Below are 14,028 nucleotides of genomic sequence, written 5' to 3'. Positions count from 1 at the left end.
TGTGCTTCTTACCTGACGACGACTTCGACCCGGAGGAGTGGTGCCGACTCCCGGAGCTTTGGTGGCTCCGTCCCCGCGACCTGTCCCTCGACCTCCCGTGGGACCGGGACCGGGACCTCACGCGGCGCGAGCCAACTGCCGGAGTTCGAGTCGCCTGCGGGACCGCTCCCTCCTGGCTTTCGAAGAGAGGGCCCGGCAGTCGGAGCAGGCCTTGTCGTCGTGGTTGACGCCTAGACAAGTTAGGCACAGGTGGTGAGGATCCGTGACCGACATCGTCCGGTCGCAATCTTCACAGTGCTTGAAACCAGGCATCCCTACGGCACCGATCAGAGTCGCAAGACTTCGAGAAGGATCAAAAATGATCTAAAAAAAGTTAGTCAAAAATTGACTGGGTTACTGCTTTTTCCAGATCTGCGCTGGCTGGCGCTGAAAAAAGAAGAACTGACGTCAGCACGCGGAGGCGGCGTCTAAGTACTCCGACGACGTCATCACGGCGCCCACGACGCGGACGACGGACGCAGACGACGCCTACCGACACGCAAGGGTACTGCTACGCAAAAGTTTCCGGATCCAGTCTGACGCCTGGGGATTGTGAGAAGTTGGCCTGATATATAATGTTCACTATTCTAGTGAGCACTTTGTATCAGTCCAAACAACCCTTATTGATGATTGGTTGTAAGTCAACCTTATAGACCAGCTATCCTAGTAGCATGGATACGAGCAGTCTTCGGGCTAAACTCTAGAGGGCGTGTTAAGCCAGCTGTTATACCATCACATATACCCCTTGAACACCAAGTGAAAGGACACCACACAAGTGTTATGAAAATAAACAGTGTATTTATTAGAATCACAACAGCCCTGTACTCTTTATGAGGACAGGGTACTAAGCACACAACAAAACTCTTAGGAAAATACTTTAAGTTGCACAATTTACACAAATGCCCAAGGGGCACGAAAAACCATATACTATGAAAGTGGAATGCGAAATTACTAGTAGGTAAGTACTTGACTAATAGGCTTTGGAATCGCTAGGACTACGTTACTGAACCTTCAGATTAATAATAGGAGGCCTAGGGGACTCGGGTGCAGAGTGTGCACTCTCACGAGGGATGCGGGACAAAGTCTATGGAGGCTAGTAAAAGCAAAGTTAGTGTTTTCGGGCGAACCCGAGTAGGTAGATCGAAAACTAAAGTGGATCTGGACCCTTGGATAGTGAGGCTATGCTAGGGCACCGAAATGCCGAAGTTACCTAGCCCAGGGGCTGCAGCTGCATAGGTCTGAAAAGACGTCGGGAATCCTCGTTGACGAACCAGGAGCCTGAAGAAAGAAGTTGCTGGCAGGCGACCAGTGAAGATTGTTCGAGTGATCCAAGCCTGGATCGAAGATGGATGACACCTGAAAGCAGAGCGGACCAAGTTCTTAATCACTGGCCAGTGATTGTGTGGGCACCAGGATGGCACCGGGCGAAGTCACCTCGACTAGGTGAGGGGGCGACGCTGGGCTCTGCAGTCTCACGGACCAGGAGGCGTTGTCGGCGACCAGGATGGAGGTGCGAGCTGTCCCACGATGGTTGATGCTGTCGACGTCGCTGGGCCCAGGATTGGGGCAACAAGTCTTGGCAAATTCAAGCCCACGCGGTGGACCTAAAATGGCGTCTGGAGTGGACCAGGAGGGGCCGGGGTGCTCCTCTTTTGGAAGGGAGCAAGGGCCAGTCTGGAGCAACCAGACCAGCAGTGTTGTCGTCGAAGATCGTCGTCGGGAAGGCCACAAGCCAGCGGGCTAGTAGCCAGACAACGCGGTGAGCAGCAAAAAGCAGAAGGGCCCCACACAGATCGTGGAGATGCTGGGGGGCTGGACTTCGGTGCTGGAGCTGCTCAGGGTCGGGGCTTCTCGGACCCCAAAGCACTCACCAGAGGATCCCTCGGCGGTCGTGCTGGATAGAAGTCGTGCAGTTCTGATGATGGCCGGTCCCTCGAGGTCTCGTCGCACCTACGGTTCTCAGCTTAGCTGTAGAGGTAGGTAGAGGTCAGAGGTGCCAGGGAAGCCGGGTCTCGTCGAGCTGGTCAGTCGGATTCCTGAGGAAGGACGTGCAGCAAACCGCAGAGTTCTTAGATGGTGCCTGCGGGTGCAGGGTGACTACTCCTTAGCCACAAGGGAGAAATCTTGAGAAGAAGTCGAGAGTTCCTTTCGTAGAAAGTAGTTTCTTGATTCAAAGATGATCTAATTTGGAAGGGTCCCTGCTCCTGCCTTTATCCTAAAGAAAGGGGTGGGTACGCGACTAGGTCCTGCCCTAGGGGTGGGACCAGGAAGGGGGGTGGTTACACCCCTCTCCCATGCCGGACTTTCCCCAGGCCAGGGGCTGGTGTGCCCCTGGAACTGGTTCTAGCCGGCAGATGCGTAGTGAGTACCGGGGTGCCACTTGCAGTCACCTTCCTGTAAAGCCCTGCCTACCCAGGATACACAAAACCCTGTCTGGGAGGGTGCTAGCACCGCCCCTGACAGGAAACCCTTTGTCCAAGCTCTCCTCGCTGGAAGGACTCCCAGCAGCAGGAGGTCAGACTTGTGTCTGTGGTGGCAGCATCCATTTTGTGGAGCTGAGGCTTGAGTTAACTTTAACCGGGGTTCACAGTTACATACATGTCGTGTCCCTCTAGAAGGGTGGAATGCTAACCCCGTCGCCAGAATTGGCGAGGGGTTAGTATTCCAATTTGTATGACACCTTACTCGACATGTTTTGATAAAGCAATACCAAAGATAGCATTTAACCGCGAGGATTATAATGCACTTAAGAGTATATGGTATGCGTTATCCTGGAACAGCTATTAGGACTTGGTTCCGCAAGCTGCAAACGGGCTCAGCTCATGAAAGAGCACCATCTCACACGATTCCAAGCACTCTGCCTTCAGGATTGTCAAGGCCTGCCATAGGAGTGACTGATAGGAATCTGTGGGTCCATTTTTAGGGTTAGATATAGGTATACTATATCTAAAGCAAAGGGTGATTACACCACTTTTCCCCAGCTGACGTGCAGCAAGTTGTGTCAGATTTAGATGGCCTTCCAGGGGTGGCATAATACATGCTTCACCCCCTGGTAGGCCCTGGGTACACCTATGCCCTGAGTTACAGGGTCTGATAAGGTGGCCCAGTCCCAATTGGATAATGCACCTAAGGTACACATGTCAATTTAGTGAGAGAACAGCTAGGCTGTGGGTCTGATTGGCAGGCCCACAGCCAGAGAAAGTCGTAAACCAGTGAAACAAAAGCAAAAAATCTGGGTGATCATAGGATTGCAGACCCTACTCTCCTACAGGGATATTCTAAGGTAAGGAATCTATCACTAACGTGTCTCTTTCAGATCCGTGTGTTAACATGTAGCAATATGCATATACTGAAGCTGCCCTTCATATAACCAACGTATAAACATAAGTTTTACAGTGCAAAAATGTTTTTCCTAAACTTAGATGAGTATGAGTAGGTCTCAAATTACTTTCGCTGCTAAAATAAATGGCTCTTGCAGAATGTTTTCACATTTTCCTTCTCGTTTCAGATGCAAGATAACGTGCTAGTTCGAAGAGTAGTTCATTGTTTGCCTTTGGAGAATGTTAGAGTAGATCGTACTAACTGACAGTTGGTTGTGAATTACACTGTTTGTGGGAATGAAAAGGATCCTCCTGTACCAGGCCGTTCGAGCCTATGGTACATTGAAGGACGTGCAGCTGGGTACGCCTTTGTTTGACAATGGGAATAAGGGGAGTTTGCCTGCTCCAAGAAGACTGCTCCCTACAGTTAATGCAAAGGAGTTTTGGATGAAACGGAATGTATTGATTGTGTGTGCTTAGAATGGAGAGATCAGATCATTGTTTAATTTGAGCCGGTGGTTTCCGATGCTGAACACTGGTACTTAACACCGACACTTATGACCGTCTGTCAAATGATGGCATTGTTTGACTAAAACTAGAAATAAGCATAGCAACTGTTTTTATAATTCAATATACATTATAAATGGATATTACCTGCCACCTAAGCACCTCTTCTAGCTTTGGGGGCCAAGAACAGTCTAAACTGTCACACTTGTAGGAGTGTGACAGCTAGTAGTTTTATTCGTACTGTTATCGGCAGTGTTTGCATGGGATATGGGTGGTACAAGCTGCAGTGGCCTCCTGATGAGGGCCCAGGCACTATTCTTTTTCACAAATTAAGAACTTGCTCAGAGCCTTTCTGACTTTATGGAAGAGAGGCCATTTCTCTGACTATGCAGACTGCGCTTATTTCACTTGAGACTTAATGCTGCTGGTTCTTGGGTTAAACTCTTGAATGCATTTTTAGACTCTTATAAACTGACATCTTCTACTTAGAATTTCCTCCATGTCACTTTAGGTACTCTTAGTTTAGTTCTAAGGAAGTTCCTTTAAGGAATTTAAACTTTGCATTTGACAGTATTCATATAGTCTATGCCATAAATATTCTATTGTACTCTGCTGGATTGACTAATCTTACTGAATTTGAATGATTTAATAACAAAATGAATAACTGAACACATTTGTAACTTGACTATTCTGATAATAAACCTTTATGGCTTGATAACCATCCTGGCTCTCGTTCTTGTGGAACCACACTGTATTTTTAAATAACCAAAACTCATGCAAGCGGCCACATTACACTCCCAGCTGAAATCGCACGGTCCATTTGATCAGTGGTTCGATCGATTTGATACTGTGACTGGTAATTTTAGTTTTAGAAAATTCAGCTCCATCACATCATATCACACAATAAAATGAACCATACACAATTATCGCAGTTTGTTAGCAGTGACTCTTTTGCAGTTCTTGTAGGTTGGTTGTGGCACGGCAGAGAGTGTGTGGGGAGATGGGCATCAGCAGAGCACACAATAACAGTGCACCTAAATTGCAGTGCATATGAAAAGTGGGAACTGGTTTGGGGGAGATCCCCGGACAATCAATGCTCACTTGGCTACAACTGTAATACCTTGCTACTAGACATGAAAAGGGAGGTTTCTATCCTGAAAACATTTCAAAGCTAACACAGGGAGGTGGTATTGGTTCGAAACTCAGAACACCACAGCGTCCACAATAAAACTTAATAAAGCAATGCCCAGGCAGTGCTTTTAATTCATGCAGAACTACACCTAAATATAAAATTAGAAATGTTTGAAACAAAAACTATACCTTTCTAGCCTCTCCTGACAGAAACATATATAAGACATATATAAGATATAACATATATAAGAACATCTCTCTCAGTGTAGACCAATGTAAATATCCTTCCTATATTGTGTGTCATGTAGGGCAAAATGAACACCCATTCTTATTGCACATATCAGAGTTCACAATGTAAAACTTCTTACTTTATTTGTCATGGGGTTACATCATGCAGACCCTCTTCCTCCTGTATGTGACACAGGGTTTGAGTTAATGGCTCTGTCAGTTAGTACAAATAGAACTACCTCATATGGAGCTAACAAACCCACTAACCAATGACACTGTCAGAGCTACAGCCTTGAGGCCATCATAGTAAACTGAGCACCATGTGACCCTCTTTAGCAACTGACCTTTGAGATAGCGAGGCAGGCCAGTCAAGGTCTTACTCAGGGAGGAGGTGCAAGGTAAAAACTTAAAACTCCACAAAGCACACAATAACACATAACTTTAGTCTGGGTGTTTACTTTTAAAAGGTGACAGTACTTTAACTCGCACACAATGAGATACTTAACATAATATTAAAATGTTGTTATACTGCTGCTGCTCAGCCTGAGTGCCTGGGAGAGAGAATGTGGGTGAATGGAACGTTCGTGTGTGTGAGTGTCAGTTTGAGATGGGCTGAGCAGCAGTGAGGCTGTTCCTGGTGGGGCTCTCCCCTACGTAACTCCTTACCTTAATAAACCTACATGGAAAACTACTTGGATTTGACCTTCTTCATTTTGGTGACGATCTGGAGAAGAACCTGCGTGTGTGCCACCTCATGGACTGATGGTTTACTGAAATTTTGCTGACTAAAGAAACTCAAAAGTAAAAAAGCTTCCTAAAACTACAGCTACGTACTCTACTCACAAGAGGTTCGTTAAGTTCTTATATAGCTCTTTTAGTTTTTATAATTTCTCTAAGGTCATTGAAGAAATGTTTCCTGCTTGTCTGTGCATTTGAGTGGTATTTTGCACTTTCTATACACTGCTTTATCCTTTCTCCTCTGTTGCACATCAGGGTTGCAACTGCATGTTGTACTTTGCTCTGTGGCTTTATGTTATTAATGAGCTGATGTTTCCCACTTTTACGTCGTTCTAGGGTTATTGGCAGAGTGTTAATTATTCTTGCTGTACTGTGTTGTTTTTCCTTCACACATCCCACTTTATTTAGGATTGTTGGGGGAAGTTTTGATATTGTTTCTGAGAGTCCCTCCATGCAGTGTGGTTTTTCCCCACACATTCCACCCCAGCGTGCATTTGGTTAAGTTTGATGCTCCTGCATATTGCATTGTGCCGTGTGGTGTGCCCCCACACATTCCACTCCAACTGGGGTTGTTGGAGGAAGTGTTGATATTGTTCTGTGTGTGTTCCTCCGTGCCGTGTGTTTTTTACCCCACACATTCCACCCCAGAGTATATTGGGAGAAGTTTGTTGTTCCTGCATTGTGCTGTGTGGTGTTACCCCACACATTCCACCCCTATCAGGGTTGTTTGAGGAAATGTTTGCAGTTACCACTGTTTCATTGTGCCGTGTGGTTCGCCCCCACACATTCCACCCCAGTCTTTACTCGGGGTATTGCCGCAGTTTTGCGTGTCTGTGTGCTATTCCTCCACACATCACAACCCAACCTGTGTGTTGGGCGAAGGGTTAACTTGGTTCTTGATGTTCTGTGTAGATTTAATCCATGCCTGCTTACTGTTTTTGTATTCTCATTTGTCAGTTTTCTTCTACATCTTGGTTGTTGGTTTCCTTGTGCTCTTCATGTTTGCCTGGCCAGCTTGTACGATTCTGGTACTTGGATTGGTATGTAGTATGTAGAGTGGGAGTGTCTGGCTTTTTTTTGTGTTAGACAGGAGGATGGTGGTGTGCATGAGCTTTTGTACTGGTGTCACTGTTTCTCTTTAATTTTGTATATTGTGCTTCCTTTAATTGTCATCTTTTGTAGATCTTGCAATGTGTATAATGCCTGTGAGCATGCTTTCTTTTACATTGCAAAGAAAGGGGATGTGTTATACTGCTGCTGCTCAGACTGAGTGCCTGGGATAGAGAATGTGGGTAAATGGAATGTTCGTGTGTGTGAGTCTCAGGTAGAGATGGGCTGAGCAGCAGTGAGGCTGCTCCTGGTGGGGCTGTCCCCTATGTAACTCCTTACCTTATTAAACCTACATGGAAAACTACCTGGATTGGACCTTTTTCATGTTACTACAAATGTACACAATCAAAACATACATGTATAGACCCTCCTAAATTAACAATTTGTTTAAGAGGGTCTCAATGTGTTAAACATGCATAATCCCTGCCTATGGTATCAGAATTCACAATGTAAAACTTCCTTTTGTATTTGTTACAGGGTTACACAGTGGAAGGTCTGTTCCTGCTGCATTTGACACATGGTATGCATAAGAATGTAAGTCTTCTTAACAGGTGGGCTAACAACTGCTGCCCAAACACTTGTCCATATATAAAGATGACCAACAAAGAGGCGGAGCTAAATCCTGTGAGTCCATGTCCATTAGCTAAAGCTGTCTTTAGCAAGACTTAAATCACTTAATCTCCTGTGACTAATAAAACTGAATGTATCAGTATGTAACGCAACAGGTGCGCTTATAAAGCGCTCCAATACCTTCAGGCCTAGTTCGCTCTATATAACACTCCCAAATAAAACCAAGGTAATCTCTTCAGATGCCAGCTATGGAGCATGGGCAAGGCACACTTGGTGCTTTGTACCAGTCAAGAACTTCACCATTGTAATTTGGGGTTTTGAAATTTTTCAGCAGAGCAATGCTAGACGCTGTGACCTTCCAAAAGGAAGACAAAACCTATTGAAGTTCTCTGCTGCAGCCTTGATGAACATCTTAGTCAAAAGCTTGTTATAGAGAGGCACATTTCCAAGATGCATCCATAGAGATTGATGCTTCATTTTGTGAGGCTAGGTAGGTATCCCCAGTTTAAGTTGTTTTTCCCTAAGTTTTCACCTTTACTAAGAGTTTTCCCACTTTAATTCTGCATGACCAAAAGCCCAAGGTGTCTCGGGAAAGGTTATTTAGGCACCACTCCACTGCTTTAAGTTGCAGGAATGCAAAAACAACAATTGAAGGACAGAATGCAGAACAAAGTCATATATTCACCCCAGTACAGAGATCTGGGCCTACATCTATTGTTTTTTTGCTCACCATGCCATTCCAGTTAGAACCCAGCCATATGCAAATCGGTCTTGACCCTGTGCCTCATGGGAACAGTTCAGTACGAACTGCCAGGCCAGGTCCTCCCTGGACTGGAAACAGGCATCCCAAGACCGGTTTCGGGGTTTCACCCCTCATCAGCCAGGATAGCTTGACTCCAGCGGCATGGAGAACACGGGACCCACGTCTGGAAGGTTAGAGCCCAGAAGATGACAAAAGTGGAGTGAAGTGGGTTACCCACCTAGGTAAGATGTCCAGTAGGCCTGCAAAATATTTCAACCACAACATAGTTTGAAAAAAAACCAAGGCATTCTCAAGAGGGCTCTACAATTTTAGCCCCTTAAGCGCAGGTTTCTGTTTTTACATTAATGCTTTATCAGCTCTTACCTTCAACTTTCACTTGTGTCACATCCTCTGGGAAACTGGATGCCAGTGCAGCTAATTTACTCAGGCCCAACAAAGTTTTCTTCTTTGCAAAGTATCGGGTTTCCAAATTCGCCAACGTCAGGAGTGTTCTGTGAGCCTAAAGTGAACTTAAAATTAGCACATTGTACAATAGGTTGGTGTAATAGTGTCTGTGCTACAGAACAGAAACTGTAAATGACCCTAAATTACACTTACAAATATCCTTGAAGTAACACTAGCAACCAAATCCATAATATCGCTTGCTCAAAAGTTCAAAAGCAGCTCTTTCACCCATGCTTTGCAGAAGCGCTCATCATTCATCGCAGCAAAACACTGAAGAAATCAGAAGCCCAAAACAAACACAAAAACATTACCGAAAGCTGGCAAATTACAACACTATTTTTGCAGAAATACTGCCAGAGAGCTAAGCTACAATGGCAGAGATCAATAAACACAATGGAGGATCCCCCAACCGAACCTCGTGAAGTACGAGTTACTTACCTTCAGTAACTATGTATCTGGTAGAGACTATTCTAGCCGCAGATTCCTTAACGTAGAATTATCCCCAGGTGTGAGACTGGATCTGGAAAACTTTTTGCCACAGCCTCCCTGCGTGCTGGGGGGACGAAATCACGCGACTCCGCCCAGGCGTTGTCCACGTACCGGACGTCAGCGAGGTCACAAAAGTCCCACCCCGGCGTGCCTATGTCAGTTTTTTCCTTTTCCGCATGCAATCCGGATCGTGCTCCTGGCCAGTTCAGTCCTTTACCTTTCGCTTATTGCGTTGTGTGTGGGAACAGTGTGCGAATGCCTTCGGGCTTTAAGATGTGCTTGTCTTGTGCGTGCCAGATGTCGGCAACGGATTCTCACCTCATCTGAATGTGGTGTTTGTGGGAACACCACGACTCCACTGATAGTGAGGCGTGCCAGCAAATGAAACCGAAGTCCCGGCGGTAGCGCCGGATGAAACTTCTCTCAGCTCGCATGTCCAGGTTGGCGTCGTCACCACGCCCGGCCTCTCTGGAAGGTTTCCGGAACTGTCGCCTCCGTCTTAGACATCGTCCCTCTCCCAGGCCGCAAGAGCGTTACTCACCTCTTGTCTCCATGTTCACTCGGATCATCGTAAAAGTCATCAAAGTTGATAAAGTAGCCAGATGCAGTTCGGTCAATTGGTGGGATTGCTTCCGGATTTCCATTGATCTTTGCATTCTCTTTTGTTACATTTGTATAGTCCGAGGCTACATCGTTGTGGACTGGTGTTTCTTCATGAACTGTTGCAATTTGGGTTTCAAGAGGCACAAGTTCCATGGCTTTGTTGCATAGTCCTTTTTTATTCACTGATGGTTTATCGAAAGTGATTAATCTTTCAGTTTGAACCTCTTGGATTGTAGCAAGATTTGGTCTTCTGCTATTTCTTGGGAGTCCACTGGGCCTACTACTTATTACTGGCCACATGATTGTGGTTTCACCAGGTTGATGGATACAACTCTGTTCTCCTTTTTACCAGCAAGTGGAGGTAGTACTACTGATCTTGTTCCGCTGACAGCTAAGACAGGTACTGCTTTTCTGTAAGAAGGCCCAAATTCCTTCTTCACCGCGATCTTTTCTCTGACCAGATCCCCAATCTTTGGAATCCAGACAGGTCTTGCTGGGACAGGTGGTTCTTCAGTGGTTGTTGGCTTAGACTTTATGTTACTTAGACTTTTTCTTGTTTCATTCAAGTCCTGTAAAACAGCCAAACTATCTTTGATATCAAAGGTTTTTTCTTCCACCACTGAAGTTTGACAATCTAAATCCTGGATTTTCATTCTAGTGCCGAACAATAGTTCGTATGGAGTGAAACCCTTTAGAGAATTTCTTGGCAGATTGTTAAGACTACGTTGGACACTTGTTAGATGTTTGACCCACCCATCACCCGAACCTAATACCCTCGCTGTTATAGATTGCTTTATGTCACAGTTTTTTCTTTCCACAACCGCATTTCCCTCAGGATGGAAGGGAGAAGAGTACCGCAATGCAATGCCCATGCTGCTCATGGCCTCTTTGTAAGCTCGAGAGCTAAACACAGGACCCTAGTCAGAATGTAGCATGCCAATTGCGTATGTGCCGATAAAGACTCGCAAATCTTTTATAACAGTTCTGGCGTCAGCCGAGTGCTGGGGCCACATCTTCAGTGAATCTAGTCTTAATAATTATGGGGCCGCATTTGTCCGGTCAGATGTCTGCGCATAGATAGCCTGATGCTGTCTAATAGTGGTGTCTGGGCTGGTGCTTGGTCCGGTTCACAACTGCGATCTCTGTTGCAGTCCTCACAATTCATTGCAAAATTGTAAATTTCTACGCTCATCCCCGGCCACCAGTATTGTGATTGTAATTCTATCAGAGATTTCAGGATCTCTTGTTGCCTCAGACCCAATCCCATGTGTACTTCTTGTATCAAGAAGATTCTCCGGTTCGTGTTTGGAATTACTCTATCCCCCACTCCAGGGATTCGAGCAAACGGAACGGAGTTCGCATCAATTATGTATATATTATTGAGTGGATAGTTGAGAGGTAATGCCGCATAGTCGCCTTTTAATGAGGCTTTTACTGCCAGCATGGTTTCTCCATCTATTTGTTTTTCTGAACGCTTTTTAGTGGCTACGGAAGCCGGTTGACCAGCCGCCGCTGTGGCTCTATCAGCCAATGAATTCCCTGCAACGTGAACGCCATCACGTCGATGACTCAGTGTATGTATCACGTGAGTCTTTTGTAGTTCTTTCTGCAAAAGAACTACTTGTTCCCAAAGTTTTTTATGCTTTATTGTGGCACCTGTGTCATCTTTGTAACCATTTTGAATTCAAGTCTGCAGGCTCTTATTGTAAGACTGGACGCAGTAATGTGAATCGCACACTATTAGTGTGGGGAAATTACCGATCAGCATTTTCAAGCGCCATCTTTAGAGATCTTAATTCAGCTCACTGAGCTGTACAGTTTCTGAATGATTCGTTTTAGTGACTATTGGTCTGAATTTACCTAAGCGCCACCGACCTTTAACAATCGCGCACGCGTTATTGTAAATTTGCTTTTCCACAACAAAATGTTGTGCAAATCTGTCTGTGTAGATTACACAGGTGTACTGTTCGAGAGGCAGAGTTTCGGTCGGCAGAGGATATTCATATTCGTATTCCAGATTTTCTAGTTTTTTCATTTTCGGATCAAAATAGTGTTTCACGTCTTCTGTAGCAAGAGAATTTTCCCATTGTATCCATTTCGGATCTAATGCCACAGCATTTAGATTGCGTGGGCTTGTTAATGCCTCAATGGCTGATTCTGATGTGAAAATAGTTATTCCCTTGCCTTGGGCTAGGGCTCTTTCTCTTGCTACAGCAGTTTGAACCGCTGTCAGATTTTTTTCTGTAGAACTGAATTTCATTTCAGCTTGTGTGTACAAATGTGATTTGTAAGCTATTGGTACCATTTCTCCCTCATTAGAGGTCAGGTATGTGAATCCGCATCTTCCTGGGATGACTCGGATTACAAGATTGCGTTCGTTTGCGCGTGTTTGCAGTTTTGTTTTAGTTAACATGTCTGTCTGTAATGATCTTAACATTTCTGTGTGTTTTTGAGTCCAATTATTTGGTTTGAAATCAGGTTTTATTAATTCGTAGAGTGGTTTAACCCTCTCTGCATAATTTAGAATGTATGTTCTTCCGAAATTCAGGAAACCTAGTATTGATTGTAAATTCTTCAGCGTTTTAGGTGCTTGGAGTACTGCACATTTCTCTAAGAAATTGTCTGCTAGGCTTTTGCGTTCACTTGATAATTCATATCCTAAAAACAGGACTGTTAGATGGGCTATTCTTGACTTTTTAAAGTTGAATTTGTAACCTTCCGATGCGAACCCAAGTATTATGGTGTTCACTCTTTTCAAATGAGTCTCCAGGTCTGTAAGATAGATATCATCGACACAGGATAATGCCTCGTCATCATACATTTGTAGTAATTCTGTTACCCTTGCTGCGAATAATCCTGGGCTATTCTTGAATCCCTGTGGTAGTCGACAAAATTGTTTTTGCGACCTCATTATTGAGAAAGCGGTCAAGTACCTGCTTTCAGGTGCAATGTTTTGACAGAAGAATCCATTAGAGATATCTAATGTCGTTTTATATTTTTTGCGCACAATGTTATTCATTAGTGCTGCACTGTGTGAGTTTTGGACTGCAAAAGTTTTACAGCAGGAGTTTATATGTCTGTAGTCCAAAACCAGACGATATGAATTGTCTGGCTTGGAGACAGGAAACAAAGGATTGTTCATTTGTGAGGTGCATGTTTCATTCACACCCTGATATTCAAGTTGATCTAAGATCTCCCTGACTTGCTTTTTAGCTTCTTGTTTAACTGGGTACTGCCTTTGTGCAGTAGGTTGATTTTTTAATTGAATTTTGTGGGGAGGAGAATCCTCATCCCATCCTACATGATTTTTATATAAAGCAGGGGCTTGGGCCACTGCCCATTTTCTTGCAAATGTGTATTTTTTATGAATTGGCATACGATTTGAGAAGGCAGGCATAATCATTTCTTTGCCATGAGGGCACTCCCTGACAAACTCTAGTGGCCAGTCTTTTTCAGCTAACAGGATATCATAGCCTTTAGAATGATTCTCCCAAAAGAGGCATTTTATTTTCCTAGTTTTATCTCCCTCTATACGTAATGTTATTTCATATAGTTTATGGGGCACGCTAACTCGTGTGTCTGCAGTTTCCACCTGAATGTATTCATTCGTGTCCACTGTCTCCAGAAGATTCATCAGGATCTTGCAAGCTATGGTCACTTCTGCTGCGCTGTCTAGCATTGTCTGGGCCCACTCTCCGTTTTTCAGTTGTGTCCTCAGGATTCTCGGCATGTTTAATTTTAATACTTGCTACCTTCTTTCTGGGAAATTGTGATTTTTTACTTTGATGAGCAGGTTCTTTGTCTTTGGACTTGACGTGCTCTTCCTTGTGTTCTGACCGTCCTCTTCTTTCCGATTTCTGTGAGGAAGTCTGAACAGATCTAGAGGGACGTGTATCAATATCTCGATATCTGTCAGGTTTTCTTAATTTATCCCTATCTTTTTTCAGAGGGCTCCCTTTGGGGAGACTTGTCCCCTCCTCCTGGAGACTTATCTCTCCGTTGGGGAGACCTTCCTCTGGACTGAAATTGTTTTTCTCTGAGATTAGTTTGTTTATCACCCTCCCATTTCTTCTTTTGAGAATTGAG

The 14,028-nt window shown here is 44.7% G+C and overlaps 1 protein-coding gene across 1 annotated transcript in view; it reads right to left on the bottom strand.

The window, feature by feature from the left end:
• NUP133 (nucleoporin 133) overlaps positions 1-14,028 on the bottom strand; it is a 1,523,409-nt gene that overhangs the window by 265,658 nt on the left and 1,243,723 nt on the right. The window contains exon 21 of the mRNA XM_086927107.1: positions 8,770-8,905. Within this exon, the coding sequence (XP_086783233.1) occupies positions 8,770-8,905 (136 nt within the window). The remainder of the gene's footprint in view (positions 1-8,769; positions 8,906-14,028) is intronic.

Source organism: Lissotriton vulgaris, chromosome 6 (assembly GCF_964263255.1).
Source record: "Lissotriton vulgaris chromosome 6, aLisVul1.2, whole genome shotgun sequence".
In the NCBI taxonomy this organism is placed as follows: Eukaryota; Metazoa; Chordata; class Amphibia; order Caudata; family Salamandridae; genus Lissotriton; species Lissotriton vulgaris.
Note: the sequence above shows the minus strand (reverse complement) of the source record. Positions and strands in the feature narration are given on the sequence as shown.